This window comes from Thermobia domestica, chromosome 11 (genome assembly GCF_964235325.1).
Source record: "Thermobia domestica chromosome 11, izTheDome1.hap1.1, whole genome shotgun sequence".
NCBI lineage: Eukaryota > Metazoa > Arthropoda > Insecta > Zygentoma > Lepismatidae > Thermobia > Thermobia domestica.
In genome coordinates this window covers 208,078,056-208,104,666 of record NC_137464.1, presented here as the reverse complement: position 1 = coordinate 208,104,666, position 26,611 = coordinate 208,078,056, and the positions used below count along the sequence as shown (strand labels likewise).

General features: G+C 33.8%; 1 protein-coding gene across 1 annotated transcript; it reads left to right on the top strand.

The window, feature by feature from the left end:
• On the top strand, positions 1-24,723 carry LOC145664682 (uncharacterized). The gene is made up of 4 exons (XM_081731535.1): positions 1-124; positions 7,662-7,786; positions 8,834-8,929; positions 13,240-24,723. Exons 2-4 carry the CDS (start codon positions 7,735-7,737, stop codon positions 14,163-14,165), a joined length of 1,074 nt encoding a protein of 357 aa, XP_081587661.1. The 5' UTR covers positions 1-124; positions 7,662-7,734; the 3' UTR covers positions 14,166-24,723.
• The last annotated feature ends 1,888 nt before the right edge of the window (positions 24,724-26,611 follow it).

Sequence of the window (26,611 nt, the reverse complement as noted above, 5' to 3'; positions counted from 1 at the left end):
TTGTGTTCCAAAGATGGGAGAAGTTAGCGGTTGTGGTCCTGATGGAGGATGCTGAACTCAGTTGTTTTGTGTCTGACGTCGATTGATATTCACATTTGTCAACATCGCAAATTGTAGAACTCAGGTACCGTAGATTGTATGGGTTGTCTGAGTACGGATGTTTATTTCGTAACAGAGACATACTATTAGAAAGTAGGCTGATTAATTTCTCATCATGTATGTTTGTACTATGTAAACAAAAAGCTATTTTAGCAAAAAACTGGAGATAGTGACGTCACTACAGGGGGTGCAGGGGGCGAGCGCCCTCAATGGCGTTCCCTGCCCCCCAGACCAAGTCTGTACTCAGGATTATTTCATTGGCGCCATACCTTCTTGTAGGCCTACTAAAATAATTTTCACGATATAAGTATTTTTTAACATTTTTATCAGCGTTTCTTTTAGATTTTGCTTCTTAGGTAGCAATTTGCGAATCGCATTTTTGGAAGCGAAGGAAAGTATTATCTATGTATTTTTCTATTTTACGTGGACATGAAATAATAAACATGAAACAATTTTTATAAGTGATAAAGCGTATATACTGTCATTGTATGGATTGCGTTGGATGGTACCTGTTAGTTTAGAGTTTTTTTTCCTTGCTGAATTAGTAATATCTTCAAGAAACGGAGAGTTGGCAGTACGTAGCTCACGAAGGGAACCTTGATTTTTATGAGAGATGTCCCTAGTGGTTGAACGATTCATGTACACGCTTTTGGCGTAGAAGACCCAGGTTCGATTCCCGGTGGGAGTCCATGTAGTTCGGATCCCAAGTTAAGCTGTAGGTCCACGTCTCATAGGCCTATAGCCTCGCTCCTGAAAGGGAAGCTAAGCTAAAAAAAATGAGAAAACACAATAACTTAATTCGCACAATTTTCTAACTCATATTGTAGCCAAATGCTACCCGAATCAAGATAATTTTTTCATTTTTTAAAAGTTGTAAACCGAATACTACTTTTCTTTAGACTCCTCAATGGAAAGTAAGACGAAGTCGCAAAAGAAAATTTCTAGGTTAACACTATGAAATAATTAAGTGGATGTGTCATTTATTAATTACTTGCCAGAGCTTCAAACAACAGAGTGCAAAAAAGGAGGATACTGCTAAAGTTACCTATTTGCTAGTTATCTAATTTTCAAAAAGTAAGCTCAGGGTTTGCACTTTGAAAAAACATTAAGGGGCTTAATTTTCGTTATAAGATGTGGAAGAGCACACTTTTTCCTTTGTCGTCAATTCTACAGTCAGTCTAAAGTAATATAGTATTTAATCCTTAGTGTATTTGTGTGTGTTATTGAGAACCAAACAGGAACCCAAGAAAAACGTAGTTTCGAGGGTACAATTACCACAGCTATATGCGATATATATATATATATATATATATAAAACTTTTTATGAGAAAAAGCTATGGTATGCTGTCTTTGTTGAGGATTTTTCCTTTTCCTTGATTTTAATTTTGGGACTGGAAATGTTAATCCATTTTCTGCTTCCTCTTTTAACTCCTAGTATCTTCTATTTTTCAAATAATCGATCAGTTGTGTTCTTCTTCTTCTTACTCCTCGTTTTCATCTTTCCTTCTATGGCAGTATGAGAAGACAATTTCTTCTAAAGATGTGTCCAATCCAATTGGCCTTTGTTTGAAGGATGGCGGCTAGAAGAGTCGTCTTCTATCTGTTTCAAAACATCTTTATTTCATATATATATATATATATATATATATATATATATATATATATATATATATATATATATATATATATATATATATATATATATATATATATTAGGGATGGCCAAAATTTTCCGGAATCCGGATTCCGGAAATTTTGTTTTCCGGAATCGGAAAATTTACTTTCCGGAATTCGGAAAATTCCGGAATTCAGAAAAATTCCGGATTTCAGAAAAAATCCGGAATTCGGAAAAAATCCGGATTTCGGAAAAAATCCGGAATTCAGATAAATTCCGACATTCGGAAAAATCCGGAATTTAGAAAAAATCGGAATTCTTCCGAAATCCGGAATTTTTCCGATTTTACTTTCCGGGTTCCGGAAAGTAAAAATTCTGGAATTGGGCATCCCTAGCTAGTAGCTGTTAAAAGAGAAACACAACAATGAATATATATACTGTATTAGTTTCTTGTAGTTGGATATGTCTTTATCACTTACGTAGACAATTGCTGCTGCAGTTATTTACTGCTTTATGAGGAAGGTCTTATTTTCACACACAAAAAAGTCGCCGGTATGTCTCAAACATTATCGCGTTCCCACCTGCAGCTGCTCCAAAGCACTGCAAACTACTTTTTAACCAGGCAAAAAGCAGTGAAGGAAAAGAAATCTCAACAAATATTCTAATAACATTCGTTTATTGTCAACATACCTACAGTGAGCGCAGAAAGTGTTCGTACACCGTGCATACTTTATATTGAAAACAGCTAGCATGAGAACGGGAGGTGGAAAATATATATATAACCAGAATTAAGACTACACATTCATACATTTTATTTCTATATACAAGAGAAAGGCCAAACAAACACAATCACTGTTTTGTTCAAAAGAAAAGAGAGAATTCCTTTTTTGTAAACGCAAAAAGTCACCGTACACTTATGCTTGAATTAATGCTTATAAAGTATATTACGTTATTTAATATGTTGTGGGATTACCCTGTGCGTTAATGATTGTCTGTAGTCTTCGTGGCATTGATTTCACCTGTAGTAGTTCGTAGTTCTGTAGCTTCGGGACTGATTATATCCCATTCTTCTTGAATAGCTTTTCTCAGGCCTTCTTTAGTAGAGAAGCCGTGCCTTCTGATTCTTGTCTCCAGAACAGACCATAGATGTTCTATGGGGTTCATGTCTGGGGATTGGGGAGGTGTGCGAAGCTGTTTCAAGGTATTATAGAGTAGCCACAATCGAGTATTTTCCGCTGTATGTTTGGAGTCGTTGTCTTGCTGAACAATAAATTGTTTTCTGCGCACTAGTATGGAGATTTTCCTTTAATATGTTAATATACACTTTGTGGATCATCACTTCATCGATAAAGTGGAGACGACCCACTCCTGAGGCACTCATACAACCCCAGACGAGCACGGACCCTCCTCCGTGTCTTACTTTAGGGACGAGATTTTAAGGATTCATCTATGTATTCACCTTGCGCCATACCATACGCCTCCCATTGGACTCGATAAGATTAAATTTACTTTCGTCCGAAAATATGACCCTATTCCAGAAAGAAGCCTGATCCCTTATCTTTATACTCTTTTTCAAACTTTAGTCTCTTTATACGGTTTGTCTTGTTCACCCAGAACATTTTCCTGGCTATCCGACTATGATACCCTGCAAATATTCGGCACTGTACTGCCTGATACTTTAACACCGCGTGTTTCCAGATCCGTTGCCAATTGCACAGCACTACTTTTCGGAACCTTTTTTCTTTCCCTAATAATGTAACGTTTATCTTGTTCACTCAACACTCTTGGTCTTCCAGTTCTTTTTTTTTTTTTTTTGTTTGTTGTTGTTGTTTCTGTTTCGCACAGTGATAGAAACATTATACATCGCAATTATTGTTTGTACTGTTGAACGAGGCCTGTCTGCAAGGTTTGCTATCTTTCTCAAAGACTTACCTTTCTTATACAATTTAATAATTTGTTTTCTTGTCTCCTTATTTATTTCTGTTCGGTTGCTTCCCATTTTGACAGCCCACCGTGCAGTTTTTTCACTCCTATTCACAACTAAACTGATTGTGTTACTCGTCATGCTATACAGAGGTGTATACTCAGGTGAATACTAGTGAACCCCAGTTGTGGTATCTTTGTTTCGTATTCGTACGTCAGGTGTACGATCTCTTTTTGCGTCTACTCTATACACTTTTTACGGAATTTATTTACTTTCTGACCATTAAACTTGTCTTTGTGGTTCTTTATTGATATATTCATAAAGCTTAGTTTTCATTATTCATATTGTGTGTGTTATTACACTTCTTAAATTTTCTGTTTCTTTTTCGCCGGCATTCTCGTTTCAATAGCATAGGTGTACAAACACTTTCTGCGTTCACTGTATGTACAGTAAATACAAATTTATAATTTTTGACTTTACGAAGTATACAATGTAATTGTTCAATAATTAACATAAGCAGGCATTCATTAATTTGTATTAATATAACAATTAATAAAACTAATAAGCGGGTGATTGAAGACTCAGTGGTAGAGTTTTCATCTATGGTATTCTAACCCAGGACATGTGGGTTTTCGATGGCTAATTTTGTGTTCGAAAATTTTCCCGGTGGTAGGCCTACTCTTGGTTCCCTTTCTTATATTTGTTCCATCATCACTCATTAACGAATTTAGTTTATCAAAACTCTATAGCCATATATTCATTCTGTCCGTCAGTGAAACAAACAGTCTCAAGAACTATCTGATGGATTACCATCAATTTTGGCCACGATGTACAGAGTCAATAGTTAAGAATCGAGTTCCCTGATGAATGTAATATTCAAACCGAAAGCGGTACAAATCAACCATTTCCGGTTTTAACGTTAATCATTATATAGTAAATATGGTAATAGATAGCGAGAAGCGGTTTCCAGTAATCGACATATATAACATTCATGTAGATAGAATGTTACCCAATTTGTGCATCTGCTGAAAATAATGAGCTTAGGTATTTAGAGAGCATTTTCCGCTTTAGAAAATGTGTGCTTGGTAAAGAATGTAGAGAATTAGCTGAGTCAGGCGCGTAGCTAGAATATGGTAATAGGAACGGGGGGTCTGTCACGAAATACTGTGGTTATTTACCAGGGGCTCAATCATTCTAAACTCTTTTATTGGCAACATATGTTGGTTCATTTAGCCAAGATTTCTAATGGGGGATGATATGAAATACTGTGGTTACACACCAGAGGCTCGATCAATCTAAACATTTTACAACATACCCATATTGATTGGTTAGGACAATAAAATGAGGATATATTAGTAAGTATTTTAATAAGAAGCTATGAAGAAATCTCGAGTAAAAGAATATAAAAAAGTATTGAAAAAGATATAGTCTTCCGAGGTCATTCGAACGGTGTCGAGAATTTTGCGTCTGGGAAATTTGCGCCCTACCTCAAGAACAGGGAAAATTGCGCCTGCGATGTACCTCCACCGGGAAGTTTGAGCCCTGCGAAATAAAAGAACCTATTGGAGCTTACGCATTTGCTCGGAGGGGCTGACATTACAGCATAAACAATCCTCCCCCCACAACCATGCCATTTGTGATTTATTTTCATTGTGGCTATATAAGGGGAGAATAAACATCAATATAAGCCAAAAGAACACAACGGATCAACGCAATCACTGCTTCTTCCAGAGATGATTTTGGGGGAACACTGGCCTCCCCAGAGCTCTCAGAGTGCCCCCTCGGAGGAGACCAAAATAATACGTCTATAATATAATAATAAATGGAATAGTACCAGCAGTGACCCCCGAGTGCAGCACCGAGACGTTTTTCGTCGGACAACGAGGTCCAACAGGCTGTTTCCCTAGTGGTTTGCACGCCATGCCAAATACTATTTTTTCTCTGGAATTTCTTTGCTACCCACAAAGTGGCGGCGGTACATAGACGTTCATGAAGACTACATCGAAAACCAGTGATGACTAAGGAATCTATCTGCATTCCTTTCTGTCTAGATAGAAAACTTATTGGACGCCCCTCGTAAGTTTAAAGTACTATTGGACCTCAAACCGTATCGCATTAAGCTCTGCCCAACACTGCCAACTGAAAACAGACAGAAACGAAGTTATACCACCACATATTCTCTTCTTATTTTGTTGAAGAAAGCTGTAAAACCACACGTAGTTAATTACACGGTATGGTTCTTAAAAAAAGAAACTTTACTTCCTTTCATGGTCATAAAATCAATAGTAAATCCAGATTAATCTATTACTTTGTCCGATTCCAGTATATTATATATATATATATATATATATATATATATATATATATATATATATATATATATATATATATATATATATATATATATGAGAGTGATATGTTTGTGACTTAGTAACTTTAACATAGATGAGGTTCGGGCCTGGAGTGGATTTTATCATTTCAATAGAGGCTAGTTTTGTTTTAGTCCCCTTTCCACAGAGTAAAATGACTGTATCTACGAGCACTGCCCAATATTTTACTACTTAACTGAATTGTGAATATTTTGGCAAAATGAAACAGTCTTCGTGAACAAAAATGTTAATTTTGGTTTTAATTCAATCACTTTAAATTCATAGTAGCGTCAAAATTCTTCAACCCAGCTTTGTTTTGTAAAATATTAATCGTAATCACAGCAAATTAATATCAATAGAATAAGTACAGTTTAATGAATATTTGCTGGTTAATCTTGAAGTTTTGCTGGCGTCTATTATTAATCCAATGTTCTCGGGATTGCTGCCAGAGTGAATGTTGCTGTGCTGAGCTTTCGTTACCGTACCGGTAGCTCTGAAGATGTTACCGCTGTATGGTAATGAAAGCTCAGTACAGCAACATTCACTTAGGCAGAAATCCCGAGAACATTGGACTAATATTTGCTGGTGCTTACTAAAGTAATTATAACAGATAGTAGATCTAATTAAATTCCTCTTTTGATTCTGATTTAGGTGCATACTCAGTGGCCAAGGAAAAATTGCTTAAATTATGTTTTGGTAATATTTGTGTTTAATTATAAGTAGTGAAGTGTGAATTAGAGAAATATACAAATAATGCACGAAATTTCTATTTATGTAAGGCCCAGTGATGTATGTTATGGTATGTGTAGAAAGTATGTAAAGCTATTATCAAATCTTGACATTGCATGTACAGAAAATAACGATTTCGTATTTCATAAAATACGCATGTAAATACCTAAGCATAACCTTATAAGAACTGTTGAAATTTATTTTATTAAAAATTTGAGAATTGAATAATAATTGAAAATTGATTACAGCGACATGTATTAAGAAAATTGTGAATTAATTCAGATCAGCTCTCATTAAAATGTTTATTATAGATGTTTCCTTTCCTTTTTAAAATGCCATATATATATATATATATATATATATATATATATATATATATATATATATATATATATATATATATATATATATATATATATATATATATATATATATATATATATATATATATGTCGGTTGTTCTAAAAATGGCACCCACAGAGCACTATTCTACAGGCCAAAATAAAGCGAAAATGTTATATGATGGTATCCTCTCCGAGACTTCCTTCAGTCGCTATGCGGAATCAAAATTTCACAATGTGACAACGTTGCAGATTAACTTGGAGCCATTAGTAAATGTGTGGTCATAAAGAGCTACGACAGAATTCCGCGAGTTTTTTTGACTGATTCTCGTACATATTTGTTGGCGCTAGACTTTTTCTACCGTTAAACTCTAATAATATCGTAGATTTTTTGCTAGTGAAGATAAAGAGTTATCAACATCCCCTCCTATAAACGTAACTTATCAGCATTTCCTCGTATAAACGTTACTTTTCAGCACTCCGGTGTATTTATTTCTGCTCCGACCCTGAATTTTATATTTTAATTTTAAACATTTTTAAAGCCCATTATGAGACTAACGTATTTTTCTTTCTATTATTTGTAGACGGTATAATTGATGCGTGATCAACCGCAGTTCTTCTGTTCAATCCTATTTCTCAGACGAATCTAATTTGGTGATGGTTTGTGGGCTGTACTTGTCTGCTGTGTGCTGTGTGATTTTATGCACAGGTGAGGTCTGCACAGATTTCTATTAAGATATTTGTATGTTCAGGCCAGACTATTTAAATATAACAAGTAGCTGCGTCCAGAGCCGGATTTAGGTGAGTGCAAAGGTGCACATGCACCCCCCCCCCAGTGGTGTATTTAGGGGGAAGCTTCCGGGCTTAAGCCCCCCCGCGAAATCTTACTTACTATAGTAAAGTATATGAAATATCTTGCTGAATTTTCACATTTTTAATCAAAGCCCCTCCCCCGAAAGTTAGCAAAGGCCCCTCCGAAACAAAATCGTAAATACGCCACTGCCCCCCCCTCGCTAAAGGCTAAAGGAAAAGGATTCACCAAGCAAACCAATATAGCGTTTGTCAAGTAGGGAAGAAAACAGAAGGCAGGGGGAGAGAAGAACTTTTTTTTTCCCCCTGCAGAACACTTGCGACCCTCTTTAAAATACTTTCCTTAGTTCTATGCATCAGTGTTGTCAGGACTGAAGAATATTGTCACATGTCACTTTAAAGAGTTTAGGTGTGATTGGTTATTTTGGTAGTTATTTGTGCACCCCCCCTTCCTTAGGCAATCCTGAATCCGGCCCTGGCTGCGTCACTTATACACTAGGTAAAGGAGTTTGAGTTGCATGGCGTGATATTTACTTAATGAATATTGAAAGCAGAAATGGTAGTAAATCTCTACCGTTTTAGTAGAGATGTACGATATTTTATTGAGACTCCTAATTGTTTTACAGAAAATTCCCTTTTCTACTCTCAATTAATGTTTTCAATCTATAGCGATCAACGTTGAAACCGAAAGTTGTTTATTTCTGCCACTGTCGCTCTGACTACAGGATTGAGAGAAAATAATAATAATAATAATAATAAAAAGATATCACGTCATCCATACCAATTTTTTTTCCACTGTGCCGCATGCTTGACACTGGTACTTTATTTACAAATACCAATTCCTAAGTATGCCAGTCTACCAAGTGCTGCTAAAGTAGTAAATTTGTTTGTATTAAGTACATATATTTAATATTATTTATTTATTTATTCATTTGGTACTTTTTAGGAGTAGCGGAGGGAGGGAAAGGTTTAGTATCAAAGGTTGCCAAACCTCCTCCACCAGGAGTTGTTACTGGAAGAAGAAATCCTACGCCAGATAGTGGTAAGTATAATATAGTTAATAAATAAACTCCATGGTTCTGGATAATCACAATAACATTTTAAAACACATTTTTCTGACCAGAACAAAATTAATTATTTAATAATTATACGATTTTTGTTACAGTTTCAAGGACCTAACGTCCTCTTCATCAGACATTGAGAAAAGACATGACAGCAAATCTTATATCTTCCTCAGCCGTTAGTTAGCATTTTCATTTATATAATTTTAATTGTTGTTTATATTTATATAAAATCTAAATGTAAAATAATTAGGCAAAAATGTTTAATGTAAAACAATAATAATTTAATGTTATTTTTAATAATACATTTTCTCTAAAAAAATAACTTTTATATAAAATTTAAATTTGTAATATGTAATATTATCATATAATTACATTGTTTCTTTATTTACTGTTTCTTTAAAAGTTCCTGAAAAAGTATGTATATTAACGTGTGATGAAGATTTTTTCCGTGTTGAAGGGTGTATTACAGTTGTAGTTTGCTTGTCAAAAATCTGTATTGTACAGTGTAATTACGTAACATGTTTATGAATATATAATTACATTGTTAATACTTGCAATTTTACAATTATATTAATCTTTATATATATCTTTATATAAGATAAAATTACATTGTTAATACATGTTAATTGTCAATGCAATTTTACAATTCTATTGATCTTTATATAAAATAAAATAAAATAAAATAACAGAAATTTGGAAATCTGTCTTTTCTCAATGTCTGATGAAGAGGACCTTAGGTCCTTGAAACTGTAACAAAAATCGTATAATTATTAAATAATTCATTTTGTTCTGGTCAGAAAAATGTGTTTTAAAATAATATAGTCATGTATACATATATTATCACTATTTTGAAGCTCTCTCCGCTGGTCTAATGGCTAACGTGTGTTAGTCTTACGTGTACGTGGTCTCGGGTTCGAGTGGGAGATCACAAAAGTTCAAGTTTACAAATCATTTTCATGAATCATCCGTCTCCTTTAGCTTAGAAAGCATAAAAGTGGGAAATAAGAAAAAACACTGAAATACTAACACCATCTTTAATTTTTAATCCATGGAATTGAATCATGACTTATTTTCTTTTGTTCTAGTTTCACTTGAACGCTGAAATAAATGGATACTTCAAGATTCTAATTTCACAGATATTTTTATTTCTGAAATTTGGTAAAGTTCTTCAGGCGCATTTCACCAATTCGTTTATTAACACGGTATACGCCACACAATCACTTTTTTGATAATGAATCACCTGAAAAGTTACTGTCTCATAGTGGAGGTTACACCCACAGACAAGAATACATACAGACAACAAACTCGCCGCAAAACCAATCACACGATGTGTAGACAGAAGCGACTTCTCTTCTGACAACGGAACTAATTTTCGATTAGGTGACAGCTATGTGGAAACAGTGTTGCCAATTTGGGGGGAAAAGTTGCTAAATCTAGGAGATTTAGCTTCCAAGACAGCGACTAAAAGTCAATTTTCCTATTGGCGACTTTTTTTGGGGGGGGATTTTAAAGTAACGATTTGGAAGTTGCCTGCATGAAGTAGGTTTTGCCATTCAAATTTAAGCAAAGTGGTAAAGTGCCTGCAATGTCCGTCAACCCATCATATGTAACTTCTCTACTGGTTGCCTAACACCGTAGTTTCGGGCTGAAACAATGGGCTCAAAACGGCGCCTAAAATGTTGAATAACAATAACGACACGGTTTTTGAAATTTTGAATGAGAACTGGACAATCTACACAAAATTTGGAATCAGCCAGTGAGAACGGCACGTTTCTAGCACTTATGGTTTTCAAGATATCATTGTTGAAAGGATTGCGGAAAATCATATAAACCCAGCATATTAATATATAAACTAGCCTTTGTCTAGCTGAGGTCTCTGTCTCCAGACCCTCACGTTTGCTACGGCCTCGCATATTTTATGTATCAGCCTTTGCATCAAGAATGAATTTCGTGCTTTTGCTCTTTAATTACGTTTCCTGAATTTGGCCACCTGGGGGCTTCGTCCCCTGACATTTACTCTGCCTACGGACTTGCACCTCCTAAACCCACAATTCTACTTAATTTGAAGTCTTTTTTTTTTAACCTATTTCAACTATCTAAAAGATAAGATTTTGTATACCAAGAAAACGCCCATTTAAATAACATGGGAATTTCTTCATCCTCCCTTTAGACCAGCGTTTCCCAACCTTTTTCAACTTGCGGCACACTACATGTGTAACTTGAATTCTCGCGGCACACCCATATTATATACATATACATATACATATATATATATATATATATATATATATATATATATATATATATATATATATATTACTATTATTATTTTTAAATATAAAATACCGTGGTATTTTTATGTGATTACTGATCTCCTTGCAGAGAAGAAAGCCCAATCACTGATTTTCCCCCGTGGTAATTCATTATGCTTATTTTTCATTCTAATTTTAAAATAGAAAACAATTGCAATCTAAAAGAGAAGATCACTAAATAACGAATAAATAAACATATCTCCTATACTTTTAAAAAGCACAAATGTAGATAATTTGTATGCATGTTTGCTCTGTTGAATTTATTGAATGATAAATTAAAATTTCAAGATACGAAATAGTCTGCAACAATAAAGACGCAATAATGGTCATGACAATGATAAATACGTTTTTCAACATTAAAAATGTACAGAAAAGTAACACAGTATGAAACTTAAAATCGTAGATTTATAGTAGAGGTTCATAGTAATGTGAAATACAAATATACATTTTCCCCTATGTCTTGCAATTTGGTTCCTATAGAATTAATAATTTGTTTTGATTTCCTCGCGGCACACCAGCAGCCCATTCGCGGCACACCAGTGTGCCGCGGCACACCGGTTGGGAAACGCTGCTTTAGACCCCTTAAAAACTAAAAATATTAACATTTGGCAATTTTCCTGTAGGTTAATCCCAGAAGGGTAAATCATTCCAAATTTCATTATTTTAATCCTTACCGGGAGTGCCTAAACATTTTAGAGTGTAGATGTCCCATATAAATAACATGGGAAAGATTTTTCAGCTCCCCATTAAACCATTCTACAGTTGGATTTTAGTTTTTATTTTTAGCGATTTATTTAGTTAATGCTAATGCAAGCGGATAAGCATACCGAGTTTCAAGTTTTTATTCAAATTCCAAGTACCTAAAATATGAGATTATAGGTAAAAAAAAAAAAAAAGCCCATTTAAATAGCATGGGAAATTTCTTCATGTCTCCTTTAGACCTCCTTAAAATTAAAAATATTAACTTTTGACAATTTTCCTGTGGGTTAGTTCCAGAAAGCTACAATCATACCAAATTTCAACTTTCCGCGTCAATCGGAAGTACCCCTTTATTTCATGTCAGTTCTTGTAGTTAGAAGCGAATAAGTACCAGATACGTAGATAAACAGAAGGATTCATTTTCTACCAAATATTTCCGTACTAATTAGAGTACTCACAGACGAGTGACGTAGACGAAAGTATGATGATTACTATGACGATCCACGATTCGAAGTTAATACAGTTATGTTAAATCTGCTTACACCATTGAGTTTCTCTTAAAATTCTAGTTCTGTTTCCCATGTCATATGCCCCCTTCCCATTTAAACTTTTCGAGAGAGGTTCAAAACAAAGAACATACAGATGGCGGCCGTTCACCTGACACGCACCATAAAAGTTCGCTCTCGGCCTAACGTGTCCCTATAGTTACATATTTTGAATATCTACATTCTACTTTCATTTTATTAAGGGTGGTAAGAGATTTTTTACTCACCCTGTGTTATATTAAGCCTATAATTCTTAAAAAGAATATTGAATAGTTATATAATAAAGAAATTGTTTCATAAATAATTATACTGGAAGCTTCTTCTCGTACCTTTGGAAAGAAAAGTTTGAAATCCATCTATTCTGACTTCTCAATTTTATTGGAACAATTAATTCTTATAACATTTATATGTATTAAGTAAGATGTAAAGTCCAAGTAAAAGAATGTGTGAAATTTATTGTTAGCAATTTTTGACATGTTCCTTCTATTAAATATCAGCTTTCTTAACTTTTACTTTGAACTATTATTAGCAAGCTTTTCACGTTAACAAAAGGAACATCTATAGAGTCTCACATCTATTTCATTCCTTTGTTGTCTCAAAATGTGAAGAAAAAGCAAACTTTGCACGTTACTTCTTCGGAATCTTTATTTGTTTTTAGTGGTCGAAGAAGTGAATACGTTACCTACAATTGACAATTACTTATTTTTATATTTACTTTCTTCTTTTTCCTAGGTATCAGTTATTTGGCAATTATTTCCATAGCACTACTTGCAGTTATATTAGTAATATTCTTGGTTCTTTATATCATTCTTCAAAAATGCAAACCTTTCCGGAAGAATAAAACACAAGTGGCACTTAATTCAACAGGAGTAAATTTTCAGCCACCATCAAGTAATGAGTTTAAGGACAAAAATTATGCAGAGCAGACAGCAGTTTCAGTTTCATCGACATCATTATTTACAACACCAGTGAATTCATCTGATAGTTTCAAACGCTACAAGAGTGATCCTATGCAGGACAAAGCAGAACACACTGACAATTCAGTTCCCTACAAAGCATCGACGAATACTCCATGGATTCCTTTGATGCAATATGAAGAAAGTACAAAGTCAGACAGTTCGGAAAACAAACACCAGATCAACGAATACAAAAGTGACATGCTTTATCCTTCAACAATGTACACACATATGAACCGGTATCAACTGGACACAAGTATGGAGAACTCTATTAGTCACAAAGAATTATGCAAACAAAATTCAAAACCTATGCATGGGAATGTTATATTAAATAGTTTGTCGTCCAAACCTCATGACACTGTGGGTACAGATATGGAAATGTTTAACAAACAAGAGAATCATGGTTACACTGTAGTTTGCGATAAAGAAGCGAAAGATGTTCTCTACGTAGATGCAGAGGAAGGTATTTCTGTGTGTATTTCACAAGAACCCCATCAAAACTATTTAGTAAATCCCTCAAACATGGATTCCAAGAGAGACACAGAAACGCCAATTGTAAATATTGTATTAACTATGCCAAATTCATTCATCAAAATTGAAAGTGAAAAAGCTGTTGATCAGAATGAGAATTGCAAGCCTTTAATTGTAGTAGAATCTACTATTCCTTCAGTGTCTAAACCCATAATCTTTAATGTAAAATAAATGTAAAATGTTTTAGGTACGATAGATTTGAGGTATCCTACAGTGAATGTATAAATATATGCTTTTTTGTACATGAAAGAAAAACTACTGAATTAATCCAACTCAGCAGTAAGTAGTTGGTCATATCTTCACAACTGAAGATGTCATTATTATGTTATAAATGTATGGGTCAAGTTATGTTGTCTAGTGTTGTGTTGGAGCAGCATCAGCATATTAAACCAAAAACCATTGCATCATCTAGCTCTTGTTTTGTTCAGAAATATTTCAAAACTAGATCAGGGTAAGTGAAGTAACAAAGTAACATATCGAATTCTCTTTTAAGTATTGGAGTAATAACGTAAGAACTCTAGACAGGTAATTACATTAGTATGTCTCTTTCCATCTAAGGTGACTTTACGTGGTTAAGTGGCAAACGTGATTGTTTGCTTTCTATTCCATGGTTTTGAGTTCGGTTATCAGTAGGAGATAGTAACCCGATCAGCGGTTCGGATTCCACGGGATACTGTACGTCCTGTCTTCTATCGTTTTGATGCTAAAAAGTGATTTTAAATTTCATTCAATAAGTCTCCTCAATCAAAGGTGGGTTGCAACATGAGAAGATTAAATTCTATGTATACATAGAATAAGTTGTTACACATGTTCACATGATTTTTAATCATATTATCCAGATGCTACCTTCTGGCCTTTTCTTCCCAGATAATTTAACTTTTCTATCTAGGAGTCCATTCTGAGTGACGAAATTATTTCTATTTCTTGTTTGGTAAGCCTAACATTCTCTTTCAGGACCACAGCTTGGACACACACATAGCCCTTTACAAAACTATTTTTACTGATACAGATAAGTTCTTCTGTTACTGTATGCCTTTCTTTCTGAAGAATACATACATTGTTTGTTGATAGTTCTGATTACCTTATCCCCTCTTCCATCCGAGAATGACTTGCTTCCAAATATTCATTGTCTTCACTTCTACTTTTTCATCTCGAAGAAAACCTTTTGCTTCTTTTTGTTTTCTCTTCGTGTATTTGAGCATTTTTGTCCTCTGTTTTTGATTATTTTTATAGGAATAGTATAAGAGTTGAACAAGTCCTGAGTATTGCTAGTGTACTATCTAAAACTACAATGGTTCAAGTGTACTCTTTTTAACAGAATCAAGAAAGTTTACTGTCCGGCTCAATGGTGGGCATCTGCTGCAACTCTCACTTACGACAGCCTGTTGCTTGGCCTTCAAATTCACTTAATTTCACCCTATTTGTTTTTTCCTTCTTAAGTAATGCTCAATGTTACAGCATCACATGATTCGTCAACTTGAAAATACTGTTTTACACTTCATTCTCTCACTCAACCCATTGTCTTTACTAACGACGATGGCAAGTGAGGTTGATTTAGATCCTAAATCGAATAAAAATGAATTCATAAAGATTTCAGGAGCGTTCTGAAACAAAAGTCAGCTCTTGATAGTGTTACTTTTGTTAATATTGAGTTTCTATCTAACAGGTGATATGTTTAGATACTAAAGACAAATTTCTACAATAATATAACGTTCGACTTAATCAGAACGCAAAGCTTACAGACACTACCAAAATCAGTTGACGCCTAGTATTGCTTATACCTCTTCATTCATAATTACCCTTTCCGGACACCATTTATGACCACAATCAATAACTAAATTTGACGACCTCTTATTACATAATAGTCTTCAAGGTTTTGTCAATACACTTACTTTCTAACAATTTTAGGTAACGCTTTTAGGCCCTACGGCACCACAAATCTTGTAACCACTCAACCCGTACAATTTTCCTTCATAACAACTCTTACAATTTAAGGTATATTATGTCTACTTCAACACTTCTTACCATATAACATATTGATATGCCGTAGATACATGACTCTGAAAATACTTACCAATTCAGTCATTCTTACTTGACCTTAAACTCATGCTATTTCATGATTCCATGACACTACGTAACTTATGACTCTCAACCTCAAAACACATTTTGGCTCTTAAACATCTTCAAAATTTAATTTTAAATTTGAGCAGTGACAGTGTGAAATAAATTAGAGCTAGTGTATTACTCTGGTCTTGTTTATTACTACATATACGGAACTTATATCATAATTTGTACATTCGTGTTTGGTCACATAGTCAACTCACCAAATTGTGTTCACCTTTTAATTCATTTGCTGTACCGCACCCATACATGTAAAATTATATGCAGTCCTTTGTGATATAGCTGAAAATGAATTGGTAAATAATGCTCACAAAGCAAAGCTGATAACTTCGAAGCAAGTACGTTTTGTGAGCTTGAAAAGTTTAATGTAGTATCAAGACACTTTACAGATCACTAACTTTTCGAATGAAGAACTAAAACAATATTTAAAACATGAAAATTTTAACTTGTCATATACAGTGGAGTGCACCGAAGTTGTGCATAAAGTATAGGTTTAGCGGGACTCACAACACTCTATTTACATATGTCAGTAAGATGTTAGGTTAAGTAAACTTCATTAGTTTTATTACCTGCTAGTAATATGTTAAAAATCCCATACCTGAATATCTAAATTGAGTGTGATTTCGATTATTTAAATTTTAAAATTTAACCGAGCAACATTACTAATATAGTATGAAGTTTTTTGTCTGTTATTAGTATTAAAGTGAATTTTATCTTCGTTTAATAACCTCAAAGAAAACAAAATGTTTAAAACTCTTTTGTCCAGTTTAAACTGGAGAAAATCCCAGATAGACCTATGAACGCCATTAAGTTAAGTTCTCAGACGACGACAAACTGTTAACTTTTACGTTTCCGGAAAATTTTCCGCTATATTTTTCCGGAAAATTTTTCGTTCTATAAATATCAGTAATCAAGTAACAATTCCTCAGGAATCATAAAATTGATTGAACTCATGTATAGAAATGTTAAAAAGTGAAAGATCGTTTAAAGAATCTGAAAATTTTCATGGCTCAGACAATTTTCAGTACTATGTAGGAACGAGTGAAACAATTTTTCATGAATCGAAATATTTTCTGTCTTATATGGAAAAATTGAAGAACTTTTTATGAGTCGGAAAGTTTTCATCATTTTGAAGCAAAAAGTAAATCAACTTTTTGTGAATCGGAAAGTTTTATTGCTCCGTAGAAACAAGTGAAAGGAATTTTCATAGATCGGAAAATATTTTCATCACGATGTAGAAACAAGTGGAAAAAACTTTTCATAAGCCGGACAATTTTGGATATTATGTATTGTGATGTTAGGTGGAAGATTTTCCACTATATTTAACTGCACATAGAGCTACAAAATTGAATTCCTTTAGAGGAAAGTTAGTCAGCAACAAATTGTAATTTTCCAATTAGCTTTTGGGAACCGGAAAATTTTCTAATATTTCAAATTGGGAAGTAAAATTTTACACAGTGTTTCTCTCTCTCTCTTTCTCTGCGAGCTCCTTCGTTGCTAAGCGGTTAGCATATGCGCCTTTGCCATGAAAACCTGGCTTCGTTTTCCAGCGGGAGCTCATATAGTTCGGATTCCACGTTAATCAGTTCGTCCCGTCTTATATAGTCTCGCTGCTGAAAGGGACGTTAAACTCAAAATCAACTCAATTCAACTCTTCTCTCTCTCTCTCTATCTCTCTCTATCTCTCTATCTCTGTGTGTGTGTGTGTGCGTATGCAATGTGCAGAGAACATACCGGTACATCGAGTTCGTAGAGTACAAATATCCCATTCTATTATTTAAAATTTCAATTTATTAAAAAGAGCTCCTTCGTGGCTAAGCGGTTAGCGTACGCGCCTTTGGCGTGGGAGACCCGGGTTTGATTCCCGGCGGGAGCTCAGGTGGTTCGGATTCCACGTTAATCAGTAGGTCCACGTCTCATATAGCTTCACTGCTGAACGGGACGTTAAACTCAAAATCAACTCAACTGAACTCAATTTATTAAAAGTCATGAATATTTTCCGATTCATAAAAGCATACTCCACTTATTCCTACATCGTTATTTAGCCGTAAAATTTATTAGTAATAAATATTGTCTTAAAAAGTTTCAAGAAGTGAAAATCTAACGATTCTTCATTTCAAAAATGTTTTAAAAACTTCAATGCGTTCTTCCCTCAGAATCCACCTTTGACCTTACAATATTAGATTTCGTCAGTTTAATACGCATAAGACGGTTTTCTCATAGCTTTACTACTTTTATAGATTTACATACTACAACATTTATAAATAAGTAGATATAATATAAAGTGCCTACTGTAAATTTTTGACTACCCAAAATTCGAGTTTAAGTAACTCATGAAAGCAAATACTGAATAAAATAATAAAAGAAACATAAAAAGCAGCACTATTAGCGCTGCGTTCTAAAAGCAACAAGTAATTTCATTTTAATGTATATATTACTTGTTCTATCGAATCGTCATTATTTCTAATACATTTTTATACATAATAATGGTAGTTTTACTATACAAATATCTGCTCTAAGATGTTGATTATACAAAATTCCAATATTGAAATTATGATCTACGAGTGTTACACACAATAAAATCATTTTTATTTTCTGTTACAAAAATAATATTCATAAAGAACTTTTATGTAGTTATTTCATTACATAGGCAGGCCTACATGTGAAGAAATAGTGGAATTTTCTGTTTCTGAAATTGATAAATTCACAAAGGTTTCTTTTCAATTTCTTGTTACATTTTAAATATTGGAATGAGATATTTGTTCTCTACGAACTCGATGTATGTTCCCTGCACATACACCCCCCCCCCCACACAGAGAGAGACACACACATAAACACTGTATATTTTTACTTCCCAACTTGAAATATTAGAAAATTTTCTGATTTCCGAAAGCTAATTGGAAAATTATAATTTTTTGCTATCTAACTCTCCTCTACAGAAATTTAATTTTATAGCTGAATGTGCAGTTAAAGATAGTGGAAAATTTTTCACCTAGCATCACAATATATAATATACAAAATTGTCCGGATTATGAAAAGTTTTTTCACTTGTTTCTACATCGTGATGAAACTTTTCCGATCCATGAAAACTCCATTCACTTGTTTCTACAGAGCAATAAAAATTCCCGATTCACAAAAAGTTGTTTTACTTTTTCCTTCAAAATGATGAAAATTTTCCGACTCATAAAAAAAAGTTCTTCAATTTTTCCATACAAGACAGAAAATATTTCGATTTATGAAAAATTGTTTCACTTGTTCCTACATAGTACTGAAAATTGTCTGAGCCATGAAAATTTTCAGATTATTTAAACGATCTTTCACTTTCTAACATTTTTATACATGATTTCAATCAATTTTATGAATAATATAATATAATCAGATTATATTTATAGGATATTTCATTATTCTTTTTATATACTATTAGAAATTACGTAACTAATAAAAAATAAATTTAGTATGAGTAAAAGCCAAGTCATGCTATCGTTACGATAAAAGTTATTTTTGTATATCTTTGTCGTATATATTGATTTTAATTGATATATATTGATTTGTAATAAAGAAATTAGGTACTACACAAATATTTCTGTATTTTTCTAATGTAAGTTTGTGTGACTCTGTTATATTAAATTGTAAAAATCGATAGTTATAACATCTAAATTTTATACCATAACATTTTTTGAAGAAAATTTTACTCTACTTTCCATAATGCTAAATACATGCACAGATTTTTAAGAAGAGTAAATTTGGTAGAAAAAGCATTTATTATATATTTTTAAGAAGGTAGGTGAGTATCAATGAATTAATAATGTATCTTGTCCCTTGTAAAACAATACATAATAACACAAACATAAATTTTCATTTACATTTAGATCATATATTTGAGAAATTTATGTTCAAAAGGAAATATATTCATGTCCAGTTTGTTGCGACATTGACCTTTAACAGATTTTTCAATCTTTGGTTTGAAATGTTTCATAAAATAGATAATTTGACAATAGAAATGAATTATGGAAATAGATATATTGTTCTTTTTATAGACATGGCTATCTTTACATCATGATTTGTACCAAAAACATTCCCGATTGCATAAATTCTATTGCGTAATTCGACAGAGTTTGTCCCATAGATTTATAAACCGTTAAAGTTCAATGAAGCAAAAAACTGTACAGCGAAAGTTCATTTTTGACAATAAGCTCCTCATTTGTAATGTATTTTCATTATTCTATTAATCTACTAGTCTATAAGTAATATGAAAATTAACTAAGAAGATCATTGAATCATTACAATAACAACTACTTTGTATACATCTTTACCATATACTGATTTGTAATGGAAAATTTTTTAAGTTACTAGATACCGTGCTGCACAAATATTTCTGCATTATTTTAATAAAAATTAATTTGTTTTGCACCTTGTTATAAATGTAAACTATGCTACAAGGTAACATATTGTATACATAATAAAATTGCAGTGTAACAAATGTAAATCGATGTTTAAAATGTACTCTATGTGTGTATGTAACAGAAGTGGCCGAATCCACAAAATATTATTTGCCGTTTTCTTTATAAGAAAGATATTAAATGTGTACTCTAATTTATATAATTCTCTTCTGTTTCATGACACAAACATTGTGTGGTTCAGGTAGAAGCTATATGGTCTTCGTTTATAATACAGAGAAGGAAATTAAAAAAAAAAAGACTCATGTTTTTAAGTCAAGTAAAAACATTTCATTATACTACTTTATATTCAATAGGTCTGTTCATTAGTACTAACTTAGTTATTTTGCAGATATGAATTGTATGGAGAGCCGTTTAGTGTTAAAGTCGTTTAAATGAAGGAAATAATAGCTAGTAGAAGAAATTGGCATGGAATTTCCGTAAAATAGTACTCAAAGACAAATGCCATAAGAACAATAATAACAGAAACTAATACAGCTCTACATGCAGGGGCGCTCGAAGAAAATTTTCAAGGAGGCTCATTCCATGGCTACTATATTACGTCTGGTATTTAATATACGTGATTTGCTATATTACGTATACCTAGGTACATTATCGTTAGCTAGGAGGGGGGCATCCTGCCCTCCCCTTCGGGCCCATGTCTACATTTGCTACTTCTGCATCAAATAAAATGAACGTAAAGGTTTTTAAATGTAGTGTTATACCATAAAAGTCAAAGAATATGCTTGTAACACATTTTAACATTACTCCTCATATATAACGACTTTATGTGTCCGAGTTCGGAAAGTTATTACGTGGTATTTACGCTTCTATTGCAGTATAGACTAGCACTGTCTATGTGCGAAACACAAAATGTATTTTAAGCTCAAAATAGTGGATAACAATTCTGACCTCAGTAACATTGTTTAATGGGTACGCTCCTTAAATGGCCTTAGTGGTTTAATTTAATTTTATTTTGCAAAGGGACTTTAGTTACTCAGTAAAACTCCGCTATTTATACTATGAACCTTTTCTTATTAAGGTTATAATTTATTTTAAAAATAATATATCAAAACATTTTTTAAAGTGTACTAATGGTAAGTAATAAAAGTAATAAAACTTTCAGTCAACTTTAACTCCCGAGAGAACTTCAAAAGAAGGATTCAGTCTTCAACATAGAGTTCAACTACATTTTTTAAAATTGATAAGCAACAGACCAATGTATATTTTCTTCGAAAATATTATATTATATTAACTAAATGATTAACTTATACATATCTCTGGGCACTACCGGCATGTAAGCCTTAAGTCCGTCACGTATGAGGCATGACCTCCCTTGGCAAGCATATTATATGGGGTAAAAAGGAGGGAGGAAAGGAACGGGAAGCAATAAAACGACCTAGGACCTGTATGTAGGATACCGTCCCGACATTTGAGTGAGGAAAATAAAAAAAAATAAAAAAAAACACTCATAATGACTGGCCTGAAAAAGCTGTTAAACCGTTTCGACCGAGTATTCCCAGTGGAAATCGAACTCAGAATCCCTCGCAGAAAAGACAAGAACGTTAGCAACTACACCACGTGGGGCATATTACATTATATTTAATGTCTTCAGATGATGGTATCCGTAAACCAATTTCAGCTAATGCAGATAGTTCGCCTTAGAAGTAACTACTAAACTGACTCTCTTATACGAAAATCATAAAAACTATTAGGTTTCGTATAAACCTGAAGCAAAATTTCCTTTATTTACGCACACAAGCATATACAACAGCCCACAGCATTAATTGAAACGACTTGCCGTTGAAATGCAATTAAGTTTGGTATGAACACCACATCATACAATGCCTAACACAACATCGACTGTCTTTTGCTTTTCTTTTATTGGTTAATAATTAATCTATCTATCTATCTATCTTCTTCTTCTTCTTACAGTCCCACTCTGCTATATGTTTTATATCCACTATTTTATATACAACAACATTCTTTCCTTTTCTTTTAATGCATCTTCCCAGGATTCATTCTATGGAAATTTCTCATATTGCTTCGTCTTGACGATATGCTTATTTTCTTTCTTCCTGATGATTTTAGGATCTCCCAGCAAGGTTCTGGTAACAGTCTTCGATTTCACCTTATTAATTATAATATAATTTCGTGTGAATTGGGTCGATAGATAATTATTTTTACTGATAGTAATTCCTATCCGACCATTCTGAATTCCGGTTTCATTTTGGTACGACAAGAACACTATACACATTGTACAACTGCAACCGAACGTATCCGATCTCCATCAAGCTTGATACGGAGATACAATTTGATCTTCTGTACAATCTTGTGAACAATACTTTGAATCTTAAGTTATATGCAAAATCAAAATCAAATAGAGAATATATGTTTTAAATGATCAGTGTGAGTTTTACTAGTTTAAAATATAATTATAAATAACAAATGAGGGGTGTAGATGCAAAAGTGGCAATCTTCACTCGGCCGAATTTTTCAGGACGAGCGATTAATTGATATCTCGTAAACCCCATAAGATTTTAACGTACAGATTTTTTGGCATAGTAGATCGTAGCAATATTTGAGGGTTGAACATAATTTTTTCCCAGACAAAGTCCCTCATTTTTTGTAATTACTGTTTCAAAATTGGAGATTGCAAGTTTTGAAAATGAACGTGGACTAGTGAACGAGTACAGACTTGTTGACTCATTACAAACTAGTGAGGAAGTTTGGAACGATTCCAGGCAAGCGACATGGTCGCCATGGCAACGTCTGACGTCAGCGGGCCTCTGATTGGCTGAAGTGGAAATTGTCACCTTTGAACCGCACCGGGTAGTGGAGGTTGCAAGTTTTGCAAAAATTGTGATATTCGCCTTCAGTTTACTGGGAGGATGTAGGTTGTGATCCAAAAAGACTTCACTGCTCGGTCGGGGACACTTAAAACAATACAGTCCCACCTCTAACTCAATTTCTCAAAAAATTGGAGATTACCACTTTTGCATCTACACCTCTCAAATATAATCAAAAGAAGTTCAAAATTAAAGGAAAGGAAACAGTAGGATTGCGGACGAGTAAAAGAAAGAGAACAAGGGAAAACTTCTTTTCTTTACAAATAAATAAATAAATAAATAAATAAATAAAAAAGTAATAGTATAGATTCCATGCAAACATTTAGTTTATTAATTGCTGTTTCTGTTAAGGTTAGATGTAGATATTTTGACGTTCTCAATATTAAAAAAAAATGTTTCTTATAAATTAAAAGTCATTTGATTCTTTATGAAATTCTGCATAATTTCAAATTACTCAATAGTAATGACTACATAAATACTTATGCATACATTCATCAGTTTCATTAATATCCAATTCTTTACCATCTCATAAAAACATCAATTTACTTTTAACTGTTTGACATTAGATCAAATTTAGTAAATTTTGTACTTTCAATATTTTGTACTTTTTAAAATCACGAACATCTTAAATCGATAAAAAGTCAAAGATTTCTTCAAGTTTAATAAATTTCATAGACAAATTTAAACTATGAAGTTTGTTAAATGCTGAGTTAGAAAGGTTTTCCAAAGAATGAGGTCTTAAGAATAGGGGCGTCATTTAGGGGAGCAAGAGGGGGCAATTCCCCCCGAAGGAGTTTACATCTACTTTAATCAATTGTCTACTAATATACTAGTACAAAATGTGAAAGTCTTATGTCTATGGTGCTCTTCCCAACCTCAAGCGAAATCTGAAATGACGCCCCTGCTTACGAATATTATAGGTCTAAAATGCGAGCACGGCTTTTAACAGCAAACTTCAGTATTTCTTTCGTAAATCATCTTCACATGTAAAGACGATAGAAAGTTTTATACCTGCCTTAAGACCTTGTTAATGTAAGATATTGCTTTAATGATGCATAATTTATCATAGGTTATTAAAGAATTGAAGCGAAAGATTATTATTTTTTTTTTTAAAAAAAATTGATATACATATTATTATTTGCAAAAGGATTATTTGAAAGATTTTGTGTTTACTGAATGAGGAAATTAATGATAGCTTTGTAGAGGGAAATGAGACATCCTGAAAGGTTACAATGAAGAAAATATTTTGTTATGTTATGAAACTGATCAAGAAATAGTTATAAAGTGTGAAATATCTAGAAATACATACTATATGTTTTCATATATTAAACTTTTATTATTTGTCTATCCCACAGAAATGTAATAAGTACAATTCAGTGTTGTTTACTGAGTAACTCAATTTTCATATAATTCATTATGAAAAATGAATTAAATGAAAATTGGATTCTTACGTTCCTTGTTTGTGGCCTGTAGGTTAAAGGAGACAGAGGATCATTTGAACTGAATGATTGGGAAAGAATTGGTAGTATGAGATTAATTGAGGGGGAGCAGGAGAATCCAAGATAACCTACAGGTTGTTCTCTGTATCTGGCCTGAGCTTAAACGACAAACCCCTAACGAGCTCCTTCGTGACTATATGGTCAGCGTACGCGAATCTGGAGCAGGAAACCCGAGTTCGGTTCTCAGTAGGTGTTCATATGGTTCGAATCCTCATTGAAGCTGTAAGGAAGCGTCTTATATAGCCTCGCTACTGAAAGATACGCTAAACTTCAGACAAACCGAAAAACAAATCTCTCCACATGATCACTCTCCCGATGAAACATCGTGCCCTCAATAAATGATTATAAAGCGGAAGTAATTTGTCCGATAAGACTATAGCTAGATTGTTAGGTAGATGGATTGATTTAATTTCTCTGGTTCTGAGTTTAAAATTCCCTTTTCATTACCGAGGCTAAGAGACAGGAACTCTGCTTAAATTTTTGATCTGAACCACTATTCGGATTTTGTCAAAGGAGAGCTCCTAATCAGGAATTGATCAGGAATTGAACTAGGGCTATACGCACGGAAATTACTAGTGAATTTTGACTCGTGACCTCAAAGACGAATTTTGTTTCAAGCATAAGGTAGGTACATCAATTTGTTCTTTGAAAATAATTAAATAATTTTATTAGGATCACGCACTGAGAAAGATTATATTACAACCTCTGTCTAGGAAGTTTGGTGAATCTGTATATTTCGAATGGATTGTTGTCTTACTTGAAACAGCAGTTATTGGTCTTTGAAGTAATCCCCGTTGATGGTAATGCAATTCTGGGAACGGATATGCAAGTTCTAGAAATTCCTGGCGTACTCGTCTTTAGGGATGGGCTTTAGCCGGTTCGTAACATTACGTTAAATGCCGAAAATATCCGAAAACATCTGTCCCTTCAGGGCTGATTTCAATTTAAGGAATAAGAAAAAGTCCGGGGGAGACAAATGCGGAGAGTAGAGTAGGTGATTGAATGAGAAAACTCCCTGTTGGCCAGGAATTAGTGCATCAAAATGGGAGTGGGTGGCTGTGCATTGTCATAAAGCAGTTTTACGTCGCCTTCCTTGACATACTGGGGGCGTATGTCCTTGATCCTTTGCAGTAGACATTTCAATATTTCCAGATACATAGCAGCATTTAACGTGGTGCCCTTAGGGAGGAATTCTTTACGGATGAACCCTCCTCCCCTGAGAGTCGAAGAACATCACGAACATTGTCTTGATGCGGGATCTCTCACTTCGCACCGTCTTGCTTTTCGACAATCCTGGACCCTGCCACTTCATACTTTGATGCTTGCCTTTGGAGTTATATTTCAAGCATTATTTCGTTACCCGTTACGATGGATTCCCGGAAATTTGGGTTTCGATCTTCCAGTCGATGAGATCTCCACAGACGTCAAGCCTAAGTTGCATTTATTCCGGTGTCAAAGTGTGGGGAATAAATCGGAGCAAAGTTTGCATTTACATAAATCCTGGGTCACTAGGAGGTTGGCCGTTTCACAACCAATTCCCACTTCCTCCGTTATCATTCGCACTGTCACACGACGATCCTGGACAAAAAGTTCCTTTACTTTATCTACGTTGTCCGGGATGTGTGTAGTTGCAGGCTAGCCAGTTCGGGGGAGTCTTACACAGTGTTCTGTCTTTCTCGAAAACGTGTAAACCACTCATAAACGCACTTCAA